General features: G+C 53.5%; 1 protein-coding gene and 1 long non-coding RNA gene across 8 annotated transcripts in view; one reads left to right on the top strand and one right to left on the bottom strand.

Annotated features, from left to right (window-relative positions):
- Positions 1–2,769: 2,769 nt before the first annotated feature.
- FADD (Fas associated via death domain) overlaps positions 2,770–20,514 on the bottom strand; it is a 23,222-nt gene continuing 5,477 nt past the window's right edge. Inside the window, exons 4-5 of one of the 7 annotated variants that reach the window (XM_082409683.1) lie at positions 11,328–11,432; positions 2,770–9,747 (exon numbers count right to left, since the gene is read on the bottom strand). In XM_082409683.1, the coding sequence (XP_082265809.1) occupies positions 9,625–9,747; positions 11,328–11,432 (228 nt within the window). In that variant the 3' untranslated portion in view covers positions 2,770–9,624. The other 6 variants (XM_082409684.1, XM_082409681.1, XM_082409686.1 and 3 more) reach the window with 6 other exon arrangements.
- LOC309636516 overlaps positions 11,426–20,514 on the top strand; it is a 21,569-nt gene continuing 12,480 nt past the window's right edge. The window contains exons 1-2 of the long non-coding RNA XR_014250039.1: positions 11,426–14,641; positions 17,276–17,717. This is a non-coding gene — a long non-coding RNA (uncharacterized lncRNA). The remainder of the gene's footprint in view (positions 14,642–17,275; positions 17,718–20,514) is intronic.

Genomic DNA, 20,514 nt, shown 5'->3' with positions numbered 1-20,514 from the left:
TTGGAGGTGCTTAATCAAAAAATCTAGGGCCGGGACTTCGCTGGTGGCGCAGTGGTTAAGAATCCGCCTGCCAATGCAGGGGACACGGGTTCGAGCCCTGGTCTGGGAAGATCCCACATGCCGCGGAGCAACTAAGCCCGTGCGCCACAACTACTGAGCCTGCGCTCTAGAGCCCATGCGCCACAACTACTGAGCCCGCATACCACAACTACTGAGCCTGCGCTCTAGAGCCCGCGAGCCACAACTACTGAAGCCCATGTGCCTAGAGCCCGTGCTCTGCAAAAAGAGAAGCCACCGCAAGGGGAAGCCCGCGCACTGCAACGAAGAGTGGCCCCTGCTCGCCACAACTAGAGAAAGCCCGCGTGCAGCAGCAAAGACCCAACGCAGCCAAAAATAAAAAAATAAATTAAAAAAAAAAGAAGTCTAGGGCCCCCAGAATAGGAGAGAATACATTTCTGTTGTCATAAGCAGTCCAGTTTACTACAGGAAACGAATACATTAAACATTCCCTACTAACATCCTATGTGCGCACTAAGACCACAGAGCAGCTGGCATAAGGCAGGAGGAGCCCAGGAAGAGGGGAAGATAAAAGTGAAATCCGGGGTCATGGTTACCTGTGGGGTGGAGTGCAGGGGAGCCGGGCGTGAGGTGCACTAGGAGGCATGATTGGTCCTGGCTTGTTTTATTTCTTAAGTGGTCGGTGGTACGTGGGCGTCCCTGTTACCTCGTTATTATTTTCACCTCTGTTCTTTTGTATAAATGAACTATTTCATAATAGACGTTTTTTCAGAGGGCGCAGGATTCGGAGTCAGGTGCTGAGTTCATTTTCTGCACATTCCAGCCTGTGGTTTGGGATGCTCACGTGGGGGTGAGTGGTGGTGGGGAGACCGGAGTGCTTGGCTCAGGTGGGCACACCTTATTGGAGCCCCCAGGGGCCGGGTTGGGACCCCAGCTCCAGTCACACGGCTGGTCCCCACGGCAGTGCAGGGTCTTTCCAATGAGAGAGGAAAAGACGGGTCCTTTCTGTCAAATAATTTAACACCTGTTTACATTTAAGTTAGACCTTTGTGTAAATATCTTAAACCCAGATGGGGTTTAAGACAAAAGACGTGCTGTCCTTGTTTAAAGGCTTGCGTGCTGGGGACTTCCCTGGCGGTCCAGTGGTTAAGACTCTGTGCTTGCACTGCAGGGGGGCGCGGGTTCCATCCCTGGTGGGAGAACTGAGGTCCCGCTCAGTGCTCTTTGCGCCCCAGTCTCCATCCCTGTGGGTGGCAGAAAAACAGGTTCTCTCGCCCCTGACCTATTTCTCACTGTGTGAGGTTAATATTTCCTCCGGGAACCGGAAGCTGAGCTGTGCTCCTGCTCCCCACATGGATGCATTCCTCCTTGCAGTGCCTTCTGGGAATACCTCCAAGTACTGGCCAGCGTCTGCAGGATGGGGGCAGGGGTGGGGACCGCCGTGAATCCCCCTCGAGCCCTGTCCCTCAGCCTCAACCCAACAGGCCACCCTGGCTCAGGAAAGCCCACCCGCAGCAGCCCAGGCTGAGTCAGACCGTGTTCCTCCCTGGTTTCTGACACACTTGGGATGAAATCCACAACTCACCCAGCAGCAGTCACACTGGCTGCCTTAAGTGGCTCTCAAACCTGCCAGGCTGGTTCCTGCCCCAGGGCATTTGCACTGGCTGCTCCTCTTTTCCCAGAACTCTCTGACCTGACCTCTCACACAGCTGACGTCTCCCCGTCTCTGAGTTGTCACGCCATAGAGTCACCTCTTCCAGGAGGTCACCCCGCCAGGGAGCCCCTCTCACCCCGCTTGCCTCTCCTGCCCAGTCTCTCACACAGCTCTTCGTGCAGCTCCTGGCCGTGGTCCCAGTGGGGAAGGGGGAAGCCGGGAGCCTCAGGCAGTGAGGCGATGAGCTTGGTCCTGGGAGAGGAGGGAGAGAGAGGTAACCAGGCCAACTCCCGTCCCAGCTACCGCAAGCCTATGAGGTTCTGTGGGCCCAGGTGCCGAGGACACAGGGAGAGCAAGAGCACATGGCCTCGGCCCTCAAGGAACCTAAATTCCCCGTGGGTGTAGACAGAGTGCAGGGGAAAGGAGTTGGTGGGGTCTGGGAGCCTGGGGGAAGTCACCACCTCTGGCCCAGGAAAAGCAGGGCGGTCTTCCTGGAAGAAGCAACATCAAAGGCAGGACAGAAAGGACAAGTAAGAGTTAGTCATGTGAGGAGAGTGGGGGAAGAAGGTCCATGCAGAGGGACCAGCAGTGCCCAGGCTGGGAGGAGGGTCTTCGCTGAGGCTGGGGCGTCTACTAGACACTTCACCCCCTCTTCCCAAAGATGGGGGGGTACTCAGATTTGCTCTGCCTGAGGGAAGGGAAATTCCGCAAAAGGGAGAGGTGGGGGACTTCCCTGGTAGTCCGGTGGTTAAGAGTCCGTGCTCCCAATTCAGGGGGCATGGGTTCCATCCCCAGTTGGGGAACTAAGATCCCGCCTTCCACACAGCGCGGCCAAAAAAATTAAAAATAGATAAATAAATAAATAAAATTGAATTCCCAGATGACAGCCCCAAAAGATGCACTTATATATGGAAAAAAAAAAGAGGGGGAAGGGGCTTCCTCCCTCCCATCCCCTTTCCTGGGGCCCCCTGGCACAGTGAGGCGAGCCCCCAGCTGCTGTCAGGAGGAGTGGGGGCGGGGTGGGGGGGTGGCTCTGACCCTTTCCCACGCCTGCAGGCTCCTCCCCCTGCCGTTGTGCCAGCTGGGGCTCCAGAGGGGTGTGGGAGCAGAGCTGCAGGCTCCCACCCACTGGCCAAGCGGCAACCTGCCTGGGGCTGACAAGCTGCAGACTCTTGTGAGAAAGACGATGAGGTCTCCTAATAAGAACGGAAGAAGCCAAACCCAGCCAGAGCAGCGAACCTCACTGGTGCGGCGTGGCGAGCCAGGCGGAGCCAGGAGTGGCTTCTCTGGGCTTTGGGCTGACCTAAGGCCATCTGCGGCCGACGGTGGAGAAGGAAGGGCAGGCTGACCAGCAGGGCCAATGCACCGGGCCTGGGGGACACTTGCTGGGCAGACACAAGGACCGTGGCAGCCGCACGGAGGTCTGGATTCCCAGCCCGTGTGTGCAGGTCCGCTGTGATTATTATTATTACGATGTAGTCTCCCTCATTCCTTCCACACTCTCAGGGAGTCGGGGGTAGGGGAAGGGATGTGTTTCCCTCTCAGTGGCTCCACGTGTTGCCTCGTCCTGGGGGTGGAGCGTGAAGGTGGTGAGTATTGGGGTGAACAGCATCAGGGGTGCCCCTTCTCCGACACTGGGGACCTCGGACAGATCGAAGGCCCAGCGGTAGCCAGGAGGCTGGCCCCAGTCACTGGCTCACTTAACAGGCACTCCCTGAATGCCTGTTACATGCTGGCACTGTCCTGGGGGCTGTGAGTGTCACGGTGAACAAGAGCAGGTGGGGGTCCCTAAGCTGGAGGGGCTTCCGGTCCTACAGGAAGCACTGACAGCATCAGAGAAGCAATACATAAAAAGAGCCACTTGCTACTCCCCTGGCCTCAACGCTCCAAGGCCAGTGTGCGAAAGTTAAAGCCAAAATCCCGTGCGGTCTGGGTTTTCCCCAACCGTTCCCCGGAAACTGCTCTCTTCCCGGAATCCAGAGCCCCTGGCTCAGTGCTTCTCTTACTTGGTACCCACGGCACTCTGCCCTGTTCACCCCACACCCTCCTCCCCTTCCCAGCTGTGGCCAAACCCCCTGGCTCCTTTTTAGGTCTCCTCACCCTATGGCGACCCCCTTAAACACTGGGATTCCATAAGGCTCCATCCCGAGCCCTCCTCTCCATCTGTACTCCCCGGGGAATCACATCCTTTCCTGAGGTTTCAATGACCAGCTAGACAGTTATGGTCCCTGTAGTGGGTTGAATCGTGTCCCCCCTAAAATCCATGTGTACCTGGAACTTCAGCATGTGAGCTTATTTGGAAATAGGGTCTTTGCAGATGCAGTTAGTTCAGTTAAGATGGGGTCACACTAGAATAGGCTGGACCCTAAATCCAGTGACTGGCATCCTTACAAGAGGACCGTGTGAAGACAGACGGGGGAGAAGGTCAAGTACCAGAAGGGGGCAGAGGTCGGAGGGATGCAGCTGTAACGCAAGGTACACCAAGGATCGCCGGAAACCACCAGAGGCTGGAAGACGCAAGGAAGGATTCTTCCCTTAGTCTATGGAGGGAGCCCGGCCATGCTGATATCCTGATTTCAGATTTCTGGGCTCCTGAACCACGAGAGAATAAATTTCTGTTGTTTCAAAGCATCCAGTTTGTGGTCACTTGTTATGGCAGCTCCAGGACTCCCATGCAGCCTCCAATCTGTCTCCCACCATGACCCTGAATGTCACCCCTGCATTTCCACCTGCCTACCAGACGCTCCTCTCTCGACATCTGTTCCTATTCCGGAACTCCTCGTCTGGGGAACCGCATCCAGGCTGCCCAAGCCAGAGCCCAGCCGTCCCCCGGACTCCTCCCTGCCCTCTACCCCGACATACAATGACTCACCAAGCCCTGCACGTTCCACCTCCTGAATCTTCCTTAAAAGCCAAAGATTGCAACCAAATGCAATCCTGGAAACTTGACGGGTCCCTGGATTTCAAAACAAACAAAACCCAACTCTGAAAGACATTCCTGGAATAACTGGGGAAATCTGAACTCGGACTGGACACCAGATGTCATCCTGTTGAACTTCCAGCGTGATACTGGTCTTGTGGTTAAGGAGGAAAATGACCTTACGCCAGGAGATGCAGCTGAAGGGCCCAGGGACAAAGCATTGTCATGACTGCAATTTCAAGTGGTTCAGAAAAAGGAAATCTACCTGTCTCGCTATCTATCTACTGAGCGAAGGCAAAAGAGGAACATGGTAACGACTGTTGAATCCAAGTGCAGACTGTGGTCGCCAACTGTTCTTCCAACTTTCCTGCAGGATGAAGATCTTCAAGAATAAAGAGTTGGAGGCAGTCTTCTGATCTCATCCTGTTCTCTCGACCCTGCTGCCCGTGCCCTGCTCCAGCCCCCATCACCTTCTCCTGCCCCAGGCATCTCTGCTTTAGCTTTCCAGTGGGCTCCCCGGCACCACTTCTGCTCACCCCTGCCTCCCATCCCTCCAGCCCACTGTCTACAGTGCAGCCAGACTCAGGGCTCCAGACCCAGACCCTTATCATGCCCTTCCTTGCTTGACACCCTCCAAGCCTGCTCTTGGGACAAAGTTCAAACTCCTCATGTCACTACGAGGTCCTTTGTCACCTCTCCAGGCCTGCGCTACTCTCAACTTCAAGCTCAACGCTCCATCATGTTCTCCGCACTGACCTTACCTCCCACCCTTCACAGGCAACATGCTTCCCGTCTTTACCTGCCTGTGCCACCTTCAGGTCTCGACTTAGATGCTGCTTTTCTGCAAGTCATGTGCCATCACTGTGTGCTCTGTGGCGCACATTTAGTCTGTACATAATCTAGCAAAGCTCGAATGCTGTATAGTAAATACTTTCTGATGGTGTCTCTCCCCTACCTGACAGATGTCCCCATGAGGGGAAGGAATGGAACTGTATTGTCATTATCTCCTACCCTCCTGGCAGAGGCCCTGGCACATTGTAGGTATGCAATAAATAACTGATGAGTGGATAGCTGTACTGGGGCTGGATGGGTGGATGGATGGATGAAATAGGACAAGCAAAGGTGTCATGAGACCCTGGAGGAGGTGGGGAACAGGTTTAACTGAAGAAGGCTTATTAGAGGAGCTGAGAGGGCAGCATTTTGATGAAGCTGTGATTTGGTGAGCACTTCTTCTTTGCTGGACACTAGACCGGGTACTTTACATGTATAATCTCCCTTCATCCTCGTGGCAGCCTTTGGAGTGAGATATCTTTCCCTTTTCTAAGTCTTGTTTCATTAGTGATTATTATTTTAATAAAATTTTTATTGGGAGTCACATAGACACACTATATAAAATAGATAAACAATAATATATAAAATAGATATACTGTATAGCACAGGGAACTCTACTCAATATTTTGTAATAACCTATATGGGAAAAGAACCTGAAAAAGAATATACATATATTCATATGCACACACACACGTGTATGTATATATAACGGAATCACTTGTGGTACACCAGAAACTAACACACATTGTAAATCAACTACACTTCAATTAAAAAAAAAACTATAAAAAATTATCAAAAAAATCTTTAAAAAATTAAAAAAATTTTAATTAATGAACACTTGCATATAACACAGCATTGAAAAGGTACAAAAGGATAGACAGTGAAAAATAAGCTTTCCGAGCTGCTGAATTCCCAGACTGTTGTGGACACAGCAGGATTTCAATAAATATGCATTGAATTGAATGACATTTTACACGTGAAGAAACTGAAGCTCAGAGAGGTACGGGAACTTGCCCGATGTCTCACAGCTTGATACGAAGGCAAAGTCAGGGTTATAATCTGGTTCCTCTAACTCCAAACCTGCCCTCTCAGCCCAGGAGGAGAAATGGAGTGAGGAGGGCGGACATGGGGGGAACCACAGACAAAGGCTCAGAGGCAGGAAAGCTGGGGCACGTTTTGGGGACGGGAGGAATTTGGCCAGAGGAGAGGGCTTGTGTCAGGAAACGGGATGAAGCTGGAGTTGGCACAAGGCCTTGAATGCCAGGCTCAGGAGCAGGCACAGCGCTGGGAGCCGTAGAAGAACCAGGCGGAAGACAAGGGCAAAGGTGGTGTTTTTGGAGCGGGGGTGGCAGGAGGCTGGGGCGAGGCAGGAAAGCTGATTTTCCGGAGTGAGGTGAAAACAGCTGCAGAGAAACCAGCCAGACAGAGAAACTAGCCTCGGCTGGGATGCCTGCACCTGGTCCTACCTGCTCGTCCTCCCCGCGTGGTCATTAATCACCTCCTGGCCCAGGGAAGGAACACGCCACCCTGCCCACGCGGCCACGGCAGTGCCTGGCAGAGACCGGGCGGCACCAGGGCGGCCGCTCCCTCTGAGTGCTGACTCACAGGGTCAGGGCGCACAGCCTGGTTTCGGAGGCTCACAGGGGCCCCGCGGCCACTGTGGGAGAGGCGAGGGGTGTCTGAGCCCCTCCGTCCTTCCTCACGGAGGTGGGAGGGTGTATTGACTTAGAATTGAGTCCTAGCTCCTGGTTCCGGCTTTGCCACCAAACAGCTTTGTGACGTGATCCAGAACAAAGTTCCTTGCCTCTCTGAGCCTCGGTCTTCCCTTCTGTGAAATGGGATGATGCCTCTCTCAGGGATGCCGAGAGCAGCAAGGACACACTGCACGCGGCACCTGGGAGGCATGCAGTGAACGTCAGTCCCAGTCTCTCCTCTTCCCTGGTCCTCAATCTCCACCTCTTTGAAATGAGGGTGACAGCTGAGGATGGTGGTATAGCTGTGGGGCGCTGCCGGCTGAGCCTACGCAGAGGCTGAGTGCGGGCCGGTTCCGCCCTCGGCAGCCTTTTGCACGTGTGATTTGCTTACGGGGATGAAATCTGCAAGGAGGAAACTTCATAGGGGTGTCAGGGGCTCGAGACTTGGGGAGGGGATGAGGAACAAAGAGCCCTGGGGTCCCCAGGGGCCAGCGTCATCTGGGGCAGCAGTGTTCAGGGTCGCTGGTGGGGGGGGGACCATTCCTAGGGAGTGTCCGGGAAATGCAGGGTGGCAGGTTGCTTGTTACGGTGATTGTGGGTTCTACTGGACATTTAGTGGGGACAGGGGCAAGGTGCTAGATTGTTCTAGACACTGCATTTCCGGAGAGTGAAAAGGGCTTTATGGGTTGCCTGTTATAAAAAGCCGGCATTGGGATTCTGACACAGGCTGCCATATGGATGAACCAAGAGGACATGGTACTGAGAGAAACAAGTCAGACATAAAAGGACAAATCCTGTAGGATTCCACTCATATGAGGTCCCTGGAGTCATCAGATCCACAGAGACAGACAGTAGGGTGGTGGGGCCCGGGGCTGGGGGAGGGGAGGGGGAGCGAGTGTTTCATGGGGACAGAGCTTTAGTCTGGGAAGATGGAAAGTTCTGGAGATGGATGGTGGAGATGGTTCGCAGCAATGTGAATCTACTTAATGCCATTGAACTGTGCGCGTAACATGGTTGAGATGGGAAATTCTATGTTATGTGTATTTTATCACAATTAAAAAAGCGTGGGCATGAGGTTCGGAACCACTGGTCCTGATGCTCAAGGCCGAGCTGGCAGGGGACCATGGGAGGATTTTACAATGCGGGGTGACAGGACTGTAGGTAGTGTCCGGTGGAGTCAAGGCCCACCCTGTCCAGATGGCCGGGAGTGGGGTGGGGCGGGTGGGAGAGAGAGAGGGGCCCAGGGCTCCTGCCCACCTCTCCCTCAACCACCCACTCAAGGAGAGAGTCATTTTCCTGAGCCTCTTCCCCTGATGTGACACATAGCAGATGCAGTTGGGACCTGCGCAGATTAGAAAGTGGGGGGAGAAGTCATACCTGCGAAATACCTGGTCTTAAATGAGCTTTTAATTTTTTTAAATTAAATTAAATTATTTTAAACATTTATTTTATTGTGGTAGAGTTGATTCACAATGTTGTGTTAATTTCTGCTGTACAGCAAAGTGATTCAGTTATACATATATATATACATTCTTTTTCATATTCTTCTCCATTGTGGTTTATCACAGGATATAGAATACAGTTCCCCATGCTATACAGTAGGACCTTGTTTTTCATCCATTTTATATAAAATAGTTTGCATCTGCTGGTCCCAAACTCCCAATCCTTCCCTCCCCCACCCCTCCTCCCCCTTGGCAACCACAAGTCTGTTCTCTATGTCTGTAAGTCTGTTTCTGTTTTGTAGATAAAGTTCATTTGTGTCATATTATAGATTCCACATATAACTGATATCATATGGTATTTTGTCTTTCTCAGTCTGACTTACTTCACTTAGTATGATAATCTCTAGGTCCATCCATGTTGCTGCAAATGACATTATTTCATTCTTTTTTACGGATGAGTAATAGTCCATTGTCTATATGTACCACATCTTCTTTATCCATTCCTCTGTCGATGGACACTTAGGTCGCTTCCATGTCTTGGCTGTTGTGGATAGTTACATGCACTTTAAAAAAAATGTATTTAAAAAAATTTGTTTTAGGCCACACTGCGCGGCATGTGGGATCTTAGTTCCCCAACCAGGGATCAAACCCATGCCCCCTGCATTGGGAGCACAGAATCTTAACCACTGGACCTCCAGGGAAGTCCTACATGCACTTTTTAAAGAGTAAAATCTTTTTCTTTCTTCTGCCATGGTTGGTAAGTCAGAGAGAGGAGCTGAATGGGCCGCCTGAACAAGGGGGGTGTGGGCAGAACTAGGGGGGGTGCTAGGGTGGGTGTAGCTAGGAGTGGTGGTGGTGGTGTTGGTGGTGGGGTGTGTGTGTGTGTGTGTGTGTGTGTGTGTGTGACCTGCAGCTGCTGTAACAAATGACCCCACAAACTGAGTGTCTTAAAGCAACAGAAACATATTCTCACACAATCTGGAGGCGAGAAGTCCTAAAATTAAAGTGCTGGCAGGGCTGGTTCCTTCTGGAGGTTCTGGGGGAGAGTCTGTCCCACGCCTCTATCTAGCTTCGGGAGGTTGTGGGAAATCCCTGGCGTTCCTGGGCTTGTAGCTGCATCCCTCCAACCTCTGCCTCTGTCCTCACACGGCGTTCTCCCCATGTGTCTCTCTGTCCAAATTTCCTCTTCTTAGAAGGATACAAGTCATTGGATTTAGGGTCCACCCTACTGCAATATGACCTTGTCTTAACCTGGTTACATCTGCAAAGACCCTATTTCCAAATAAGGTCCCATTTGGAGGTCGCAGGTGGACATGAATTTTTTCGGAACACTATTCAACCCAGTAGAGGGTGGATCATGGAAGATACCCCAGGCTAGGGTCCCCTGCCTCGGTGGCCTTCCATGCTCTCTGTGATCAGGGATCAGGATGTAACTGAGCAGGAGGACCCCATGGGGTCTTCCCGGAACAGATGGCACCCCCGTCCTCCACCTGCCTCTCGTGTGTAGAAAAACTTTAGCCTCTGAGGCCTTTTCTGAGTTCCAAAGAATAAATTTAATTTAATCAGGGAAATGAGAATATGCAGAAACAAAGGAAAATAGTCAAGCAGGACAAAATAATAATAGTTTAGCCATTAGACAGAGTCAAGGACCTTTAGTTCCTCCTCAAGGGCTAGAGATCATATTCTGAGCCACATCCTTTGAGCCGTTTTGCAGAGACTGAAACCCCAGCAGGTGGAAGAAGTTAACTGCATGCTGACCACCAGCATGGAGACCCTGACTGGCTGGAACCAGAAGGTTGATGATACTCTCGGTTAGCTCACCACCAGCCAATCAGAAGAGCGTCCACGAGCTGATACACACCCCGCAACCCCTTCCCAGCACGTAGCCCCTTCCTCTTTTCCCTATAAAATCTCTGAGCAAGGGCTTCCCTGGTGGCACAGTGGTGACGAATCCGCCTGCCAATGCAGGGGACACGGGTTCGAGCCCTGGTCCGGGAACATCCCACATGCTGCGGAGCAACTAAGCCCGTGCACCACAACTACTGAACCTGCGCTCTGGAGCCTGCGAGCCATGACTGCTGAGCCCACGTGCCACAACTACTGAAGCCCGCTTGCCTAGAGCCCATGATCCACAACAAGAGAATCCACCACAATGAGAAGCCCGCACACTGCAACCCAGAGAAGCCCACGCACCGCAACCCAGAGTAGCCCCCGCTCGCCGCAACTAAAGCCTGCACGCAGCAATGAAGACCCAACACAGCCAAAAATATAAATAAATAAATAAATGTATTAAAAAAAAATCTCTGCGCAAAACCTGGGGAGGGGGAAGCTGGTTCTTTGGGACATGAGTCCACTTTCTCCCCAGGATTGCCAGCTTCCTCAATCAAGCTGTCTTTCCTTCTACCCAGCACTTGCCTCTCAGTGTTGGATTCTTGAGCAACGAGCAGCCGAACCTGAGTCTGGTAACAAAGAGTGTTGCCAAGATGGATCCGGGAAGGCCGTCCAATAAGTACATACTCTGGCCCCTACCGTGGACAGTTTCCCTTCAGCAGAAATTCTTAATTCAGTGCTGCTGTGTCAGAGGGGAGATGAAGTCAAGCCACAAGGCTCTCCAGGACCTGGAAGGGACTGTTTATGGAGAGGCCGTCACACCGATGGTGGAGGCTGAGCCCTCCGGGTGGGGCAGTGTGGCCACCATGTGCTCACCTGGTGGAATGGAAACGCCCCTTGTGAATGCCCAGCTCCCACGTGGTGTCGCCGAAGCTCACCTGGCCTGGGCTAAGTGCCCTGGTACTCCTTCCGCCGGGCGTAGGGCCACTCCAAGTGAACCAACAGATCCTTACTTCTTCAGGCTGTCTCCTAGCAGTCGATTCCTGTGGATTATGAACAGGATGTAAGCTGACCAAGCAAGGGTAGGAGGGGAGCCAATCAATCGTGGTTGTAATCACCACAGAGGTCACTTATTAGGCACCTACGCTGTTTCTGGTGTTTTCCACCTAGAAACCCTCCTGGGCCCCCTCTGGGGCCGGCATGAGTGTGATCATCTGTGGCAACTGTATTTTCCAAAAGAGGGTTGCAACAACATCTCCTGTCCCACATGCTCTTCTAGAACCTTCCCACTGTCCCACCAAGGAGTGGGGTCTAATTCCCCTGCCCTTGAACCTGGGTGGGCTGCGGATTCACACTGGCCGTGAGCCCCGAGCCACTCGTAGGTGATTCAGCCACACTCAGGCCGCCATATTGGGAGGAAGCCCAAACTGGAGGCCTGGAACCAGAACCAGTCCACTGAGCCCTCCTGAGTGTCTGACCCACAGGAACCCCGGCAGACAGGACATAACTGGTAGTTTAAGCCGCTAAGTGTTGGGGTCGTTTGTTATACAGGAATAGATCACGGCATCAACAGCCAGTTTCTCAGTGAGGAAGATGGGGCTCAGAGAGCTCGGGTAAACTTGCCCAGGGCCACACAGCAAACACACAGAAGAGTTTGAATTCAAACCCAGTTTGATGACTTCAAGGCCTGGGCTCCACACAGCTAACATTTCCTCCACCCGCACGTCTGCACACGTGTGTCAGTGAGGTCACCTGTGCCAGGAAGAAAGCCACTCAAAGCCTTTTGCTGCGGCTGCAGAAGGAACGGTGCTGGGCTGGGGGCGGAGACCTGGGTTGGAAGGAGCACCTACAGGTCAGGGGCCCTGGGCCGCCTTGCCCTCAGCCTCGCTGTCCTTGCCCATCTGGCATCTCACACGTGCATTCCTCTGTTGATACCGTTTCCTGAAACCCCTGCTGTGTGTAGGCTCCCGCTAGGCTAGGTGCTCAGAAGTCAAATGTCAGCTGAGTTCCCTATCGTCACGGGCCCCTGTCTAGTGAGGAAGACAGGCCCCTAACGGTCCACCACCATCCAACCCCCATCACAGCAGGACATGCTCAGCGCAGAGGGTGTCATGCTGCCGGCAGGGCTGAACTGTGTCTTCCGAGCCTCTAGGTTACCCTGCCTCCCCAGGAGAGCAGAATCCTCACCTGCCCGGCTCGCTGCTGTAGCCCCCTCGCTTGACATGTAACAACAGCAGCTAACTTGTGTGGGGGGCGGGCTTCGTGAGTTCTGGGCTCTGTTCCAAGCACATGATATGTACTGATGGATGTAACCCTTTATGCCCATTTTACAGATGAGCAGGACTGAGGTGGGGAGAAGCTACATAACTTGCCCAGGTCACCCAGCCAGCAGGGAGCAAGGCGTGGTTGTCTGGCTCTGGACCCGTCGCTCAGAACCACAAATGGTGGGTTCTTGAGAAACATCTACTAAAGGAAGACCGAGGGGAACGTTTGGGCGGAGGCTGGGTGGTGGGGAGGGCAGCAGGAGATGGAATTCCAGAGGGTGATAAACATCGTCTGTGGCTGGAAGCTGGGCTGCTGCTTACGGCGGAGCCCTGGGGGAGGGCATGGAAGGGTGGTTCCAGGCTAGGAGCGGGGGTGTCAATAGGCGGCTGTGCAGGCTTCATCCTATTGTGCTGTGCTTTCAGCCTGTGCGGTGTGATCAGCTGGATGCTTTTAGGGAGCAGTGAGGTAAGGGACCTGGCACTAAATAGCACCGAGTCACATGGTGAGAAAGACGTTCCATTTTCAATGATCCACCAGTCCTGAACAAACAGATTCAGTCTCAGCCTAATGATGACTAATGTCTTTTTTTTTTTTTTTTTTTTTTGTAAACAGAAAGAACAGCTCTTGGGTTTAGAGCCTTGAAGGGCAGCTGAATCTATCCACAGTTTTAGAATACTATTTTTCACCGCATTCGTTGTCATCTTCTGCTTACTCCAAGTGACATGGTGTTTCAGTCAGTATTGGGTTTATGGCAAACGTCTGAGATCCCCAAATCACAGTGGCCTCCGTGAGAGAAGTTTATTTCTCTCATACAGATGCAGTCCTTAGATAAGCCTTCCAAGGCCAGTAGGGAGGTTCCATGACTATCAGGAACCCAGCCTCCTTCTATCTTGTTGCTATACTCCCTCATGGCCTAACGTAGCTGCCCATGCTCCAGCTATCATGTTTGCATTCCAGCTAGAAGGAAGGAAGAAGGGGATGCTGAAGCGCACATCCCCCTCCTTTTAAAAATACTTCTAGGAAGTTCCAACCACCGCTTCTGCTCATGTGCAGAACTTCGGTTGAATGGCCATACGTTGCTACAAGTGGGGTTGGGAAATATAGCCTGGATCTGGGCAGCTAAAAGTCAGGGTTCTAGTGTAAAGCGAGAAGGTGTGAACAGACAGTGGGGACACCAGCCACGTCTGCCACAGATTGTTTTCCTTTTGTCCTGAAGACATCCTATTCCCTTTTCATTTAAAATTCAGTGAGGAAAGAGAGTCACTTCGAAGGAAAAGGTAAGTAAATAAAAGAACAGGTGGCACATGGCTAAGGCAAAAATTTGCAAGCTGGCCCTGGAATCACTGAGATTTGGGAAACATGCTGTGAAGACAGAAACATGAAGTGAGTGTGTAAGCTGAGAATCAGGCTGGCTCTCAGGCCCGGGTGTGGAGAGGGGCCTGCGGCTGGAGAGATCCCAGGGGAGTCGGGGAGGAAGCAAGTGCTTGTTCCAGAAGAGAGGCTGAGAGGGTCTGAGCCAGGCAGCGGAGCTGGAGGCCAAAGGTGTGGGGTGAGGGCAGCCACTGGCCTGCTGAGAAGGGCCAGGAAGGCTTGCAGGCTCCTGCCGGCCTGCCTGTTTGCTTTGGAGGTAGGCGCTGAGGTCAGGGGCCCAGAAGAAAGAGAAAGGTTTGGAGCCAAGGTGGTGAAGTTAAAGGGGGACAGGTCAGAGGTCAGTAGCTCAGAGGCTGCTGGGAGGAACCCACGAGGTCAGCTAGGCTAAGCCCACAGGGGGTCCTGAATAAGTGAACGAACAATGCACTGATGCGGGCGGGACTCGTGGCCTTGTCTGCATCTTCTCACTGCGTCCTCACAGCACGATGAACCCGCCCTGATCTGCTCCCCACCCCCAGGCTTCCTGCACCTTGGTTGGCCGTGTTCCCTGCTGTGCCCTGATGCCAGGAGCAGGGCCTGGCACAGGAAGGCCACCGCGGGGACGTGCTGGTGAACGGTGAGTGGGTGACCGACCTCTCCTGCGTCTGTGCCCAGACTCCCTCCAGCAAGCGTTGCAAGGATCGAGGCAGCTCCGGTGGCGGTGGCGAGGGCTTGATTTCCCCAAATAAAAGTGGTGGGGACGGAAGTGTGGCTTTCGTGCTCCACCCTGATTCCCTGGGCGGGAAGCCAGCAGACGGGCCCATTTCCAGGACCACAGTGCTTTCAGCAGAGTATTTTTGGAGCACATGAGCCTTATTTTAGCTTTTGGGGTTGCTCTCGCCCTGGTGGTGCCTGTGGTGAGACGGGACAGCCTTCCCCGGGGGGGTCCTGGCTTCACCCCCCCACCCCAAGCTGGGCCACTTTCGGGGCCTGTCTGGGGACTAGAAAGTTCTGCAGGGCAGGCTGGCTCTCTTGGTCTGGCAGAGTGACTGGAGACCTCACTCCTCCCCTTCCTGCTGCGAGACCCCATGCTGACCCCAAATTCCTCTGCACCCCCATTTCCTCACCTGTCAAAAGGCGAAGACACCTCCCTTAATACAATTCAAGGTTTCTGTGAGACTAAAACAAGAGGCAAGCCCCAAAGCACTTTAAAACCCCAAAGCTGCTATACAGCTTTAACCAGTGCCACCTTCTTCCTAAGGGATAATGTGTGTGTGCTACCACATTTTTTTCCGTGTAACTCTCCTGAACCTGCCTGGAACCAGCCCCACTAATCTACTTGCTGCCTCCTGAACAAACCCTCCAATTTCATGCCTCTTGGCCTTTGCACCTGCTGTTTCCTGTGCCTAAACTGCTCACCATCTGGCAAACTCCTATTTATCCTATGAAACCCAGCTCAGAAGGCCCCTTCCCTGAAACACAGTTAGATGTCCTAGATTTTTTTTTTTTTTTTTTTTCGTTCTTTTTTTTTATTTATTTGTTTATTTTATTTATGACTGTGTTGGGTCTTCGTTTCTGTGCGAGGGCTTTCTCTAGTTGCGGCAAGCGGGGACCACTCTTCATCGCGGTGCGCGGGCCTCTCACCATCGTGGCCTCTCCTGTTGCGGAGCACAGGCCCCAGACGCGCAGGCTCAGCAGCTGTGGCTCACGGGCCCAGTTGCTCCGCGGCATGTGGGATCCTCCCAGACCAGGGCTCGAACCCGTGTCCCCTGCACTGGCAGGCAGATTCTCAACCACTGCGCCACCAGGGAAGCCCTAGATGTCCTAGATATAGCATGGGCCTTGGAGTTAGGAGGCTTGGGTTCCAGTCCTATCTTTGCCTTGTGACTTGACAAATCACTGCCACTCTCAGGACTTCAGTTTCTCCACTTTTGTTTCTGTTTGTCTCCACATCAGCACCATGCTTAATTTGTCCCAAGTCCTTTTCTTCCTCCCCAACGCCTAAGGCAGTTACTATCCCAGGATAATAACAAACCAGCACCAAGTTCACTGGGCTCTGCGTTGGCCTCGTCCCCTGGAAGCCCCAGGGGAAGGCAGAGTACCCCCAAATTGACTCACGGGAGATGCAGGCTGTGAGTTCAATACCGGTGAGCAGTAAGTGCCTGTGGGCAAAGCTGTGATCCCTCCCTCCGCGGGGCCTCGTCCCCCACGTGGGTCCTGACACTGGATGTTCAGAGTCATGAGGACCCAGAGCCCAGCTGCGGGGACCCAGTGGGTGTCGCAGGCAGCCCAGTGTCACCCTCCTGAGGAGGCTGTGAGCACCGTGCCTCTCCCACTGGATTGGAAGCTCCATGAAGGTAGCTCCTGGACGCAGCTCCGTCCTGGTGACGTCCACCCCGTATGTAGTAGGTGCTCACCAAACACTAGCTGACAAGTGGCTGAGTGGGTGACTTTGGGCAGGCTCTTCACCCTAAACTTCATCTCCTTCAGCTACAACCATTTCACAAGGGGTCATGTCTTCAAACTGGTTTATAATATTTTTTGACCGGTAGGCATTTTTAGTTTTTTATGTAGTCGAATTGATCAGTCTTTTATTTTATGGCCCTCTCCTTCCTCTTCAAGATGATAAATTCTCCCAGGGTTGCTTCATATTGAAAAAAAATCCAAATCTTGGATGCATTTGGGATTTATTTTGGTAGAAGGAGGGAGGTAAGGATGCAATGATCTTTCCCAGTTGTCCTAACGCCAATTATTGAATTTTTTTCCTCACTGATTTGAAACACCATCTTTATGTTCTAAATTCCCATTTAACCACTATGATGCCTTTCAGTGCATCAAATATCAGAAAATCCAACCAAAGTGTCTTAAAGAATTATAAAAAGAAGTGTTAGCAAGTGATGGAGCCCAGAGGCAGAGCAAGTCAATTCAGCAACTCAGTGACACGTCTCTTGGCTCTGCTGTCTGCTACACAAATGTCATCGTGGTTATGACACAGCACCCGGAACAGAGGCTGCAGGCGCCCTTGTACCCACCTTGTGCTTTAGGAACAAGTCATAGAATGCCCCCAGCATCCCATTCCTTCGAGGTAGGTCCTATAATAATCCATTTTGTAGGTGAGTTAATTTGCCCAGCGCCATGTAGCTGCTAAATAGCAGAGCCAGGATTCGAACCCAGGCAGTTGGCTGCAGGGGATGCCATGCCTCTCATGGTACTGCTCACTTTATCCCTATTACATCTACCTTATTAATTCTGTTCTCCTTTGCCTCTACAGGGTCCCCCACTGTGTGAGGAAGAAGAGTTGGTCTCTTAGTCTTGTCAGTCTACTTACGTTCATTCGAATTTCCACAGTCTTTGGTTTATGGTCTGGGCTGCAGACAACATCAGCGGGACCAGATGACAGACGACTCCCCTTTCTCACAGTAGGACTCGGTGGCTGGGCCTGGGTCACGTGCTCCTCGGTGACAGGCACTGGGGCCGGTTCCCCAGGTATCATCTGATGCCTCCAAAGACCTCAGGGAATGAACGTGTGATCCGAGAGTTTCATACCCACTCAAGTTGGCGTAAAGGCAAGTCATTTTAAACATGTGCCGTCACCCCGGAATAATTACAGTAATGACATCGTGGTCTTTACCACGTGAAAGCAACTCCCAGCCACTCACCATCACTCATCTCCCGGGAGCCTGCAGCAACGGGGAGAGGGCTGGTCCTGCCAGGTGAGAAAGGGAGGTGGGGCTCCACTGTGCGGTCACCAGCTAGAGGGAGGCGAAGGGCCCCTCCCCACCGCCCCACCTGAGCCGCTAGCCCTTGGCTGAGAACCTACTGAATGAAGGTGTGGATGCGTGGGTGGGTGTGTGAACGGACCACACATTTCAGAGCTCCCAGAGCCAAGAGGTGTGCGTTCTTGTGCACGTGGCATCAACCCTGCCCGGGGAGGGGACCCTTGGGGTGGCCGGCGGCGATTCAGGGGGTGGGGGAGCCGCCCTAGGGTCCGTGGTGGACCTCTTGCTGGGACTAGGCGGCGTGAAGGGCAAATCCTGGGTCTCGGTCACGGCCGGGCACGATGGGCAGAGAGGCAGCCTGGTCCCTGCCCTGGGGCCCCTGGACCTGGTCTTCTATCATCGCAGTTCACTCACCTGCTCGGAGAGCCGCTGGGCAGCTCTGGAAGCCACGGTGATGAGGAGGCCGCGCCTGGTGGGGCACGAGCAGGGCAGGCGGGGTCCACTGTGGGTGGCGGGGGTCAGGCGAGGCCTCATCACACGGGGTGTCTGAGCCGGTCCTCAGCCCCCCTGGGAGGTCGGATCAGGACTCGCCCAGAGGGGCCTGGGTACCCTGCAGGTGGGCTTCTCCAGCTGGAAGCCCCGCTGGAAGGAGTAACAGGGACTGAGACTCCCAGGGATGGACAAGGTTTTATTTGCGATAATGTTACTTCAACACACACAGAGGCCGGAGACGAGCTTATGCTCCCAGCCCTCGCAACTTATAAAACGCCAGTAAAATTCAAATTAGACAGAGAGAAGCCCACGAAACGAATACAATTTAGATTAATAATATAATTAAATGGTTAATTTAATGTGAAGGATGATTTTAAAAATTGTGGTAAAATAATACACAACATAAAATTCACCGTCTTCACTCACAATGTTGTCAACCATCATCCCAGCCATCTCGGGAACTCTGTCATCTCCCCAGACAGAAGGTCTGTCCCATGAAACCACACGTGCTGAAACAAAATCGTTGCCTGTGTCGAGACTGTCACCAAGCAGGTGTGGGGAAGGGAAGCTTAGCCTGCCTGGTGCCTGGGTGACCAAACGGCCCACGTTCTTCGGTTTCCAGCCTCCGCTTGATGAGGACATCGCTCACGCACTGATGCGGCCTCTGTTGCCTAGTGACAATTAATGTGGTTGGTACCCACGTGGGACTCTTGCCACAGTGTCTTAACTTAGTCACTGACTTAAGAAACTGAGGGCCTCTGACGAAAACGGGTTTCAATTGCACATTTTCCTTGTAAAAGAGAAGTTTTGCCTGTTCCGGCCGATGTAGGGTGACTGGCCATTTTCGCATAAGCACATGCTACCCTGCGTCACGCTTGCCTGTCTGGTTCCAAAACTCGCTGCACACAGGAATCCTGTGGTTAGAAAGCAGTCAGCGAGATGACTCAGAATACGTATCATGGGAAGAAAGACACAAAACTGAAAAATATGTGGCGAGAGCTTGCGGTTTCTAGGAATACAGTCAGGAGTCTGTAGTACGACTATTTCTGGCGGCTGATGGGGGCGGGTCAGAGGGGGCAGAGGCGGGGCTGTCCTGAGAAGGCCGGAGCCCCGCTGGGGGGCGGGGTGGGGGGACGAGAGAGGCTTGCGAGGCAGGGTCCAGAGAAGCTGGTGCTGCTGCGCACGGGAGCGCGAGCCCCAGGGAGGGGGCCGCGGTCTGCGCCGAGGGCAACTGACCCGGCTGTGGCGCCAGGCACGGAACCGGGCACGCACGGGGGGATGCTGAGGCGGAGGCGGCGAGCGCTGGGCGGAACACCTGCCCCCACGACGCCCACGTCCGAACCCCAGAAACCTGTGATCCGCTCCCTTGCACGGCAAGCGTTGCCCCCAGCTATCTGAGAATACGGGTCTGGGGGCTGAGAGAGAGAGAGAGAGACAGAGAGAGAGAGAGAGAGAAGGAGAGAGGTGGGAAGCACCAGGGACCTGGGAGAGACGAGGCCAAGGAACTCCCATGGGTGGGGGGCTGGTGCTGGGACAGGGTAAGGAGGCCGAGGGGAGCGGCCAGAACAGGTGCCCTAGAGGCCGCACAAACCAGGAGAGCGCACCGTGGAACCGGCAGCCTCCACCCTGCAGTGCACTTTGGGGGTGGCCATGGGGTCGCCAGGGAGGAAGAGGAGCGGACAGGAGGCAGGCCAGCCAGTGGGGAGAGCAGGAGGGAGGGGGGCTGCTAGGCCCCGCCCCCAACGGAAGAGTCTGGAGGGGGCGGGGGCCCACAGCCCCGTGCGCCCAGGAGCAGGGCTGGCCTTGGCGAGGTGTTAGAGGGAGGCTGTGAGGCCGGGAAACCTGCGGGCCGGGAGAGGGAGCGACCCTCGTCAAGGAAACACTTGTTCAACTTCTCCTCCGTTGGCCGGCAGATCTCCCGCACAGCACGTACACCTGGACGCTTCTTTCCCTTCTTCTCAGGGGAAAAAGGATCGAGAGCAGAATGTCGCTCCTAACATTCGCGTCCAAGTAAAAACCACACGACTCGTGTGCAGCTTTATCAGAAACAGTTAATGTTACGTGACTGAAGAAAAAAAAAGGGATGGTTGTTTTTGGAAAGTTGCTGTGAGAAATCCTTGTCCAAAAACTGCAGCAGCGCCTTGCCTACGTGGGGTGTAGCTGATGGGTCCCCGGGGTCACAGTTCTGGTTCGATGTCAACCACGTCTGTCCCAGGAGCAGTTATGAGAAGAGCCGGAACGGGACTTCCCTGGCGGTCCAGCGCTTAGGACTCTGCGCTTCCACTGCAGGGGGCACGGG

Source organism: Balaenoptera physalus, assembly GCF_965194825.1.
Source record: "Balaenoptera physalus genome assembly, chromosome: 10".
NCBI classification, from domain to species: domain Eukaryota; kingdom Metazoa; phylum Chordata; class Mammalia; order Artiodactyla; family Balaenopteridae; genus Balaenoptera; species Balaenoptera physalus.
Note: the sequence above shows the minus strand (reverse complement) of the source record. Positions and strands in the feature narration are given on the sequence as shown.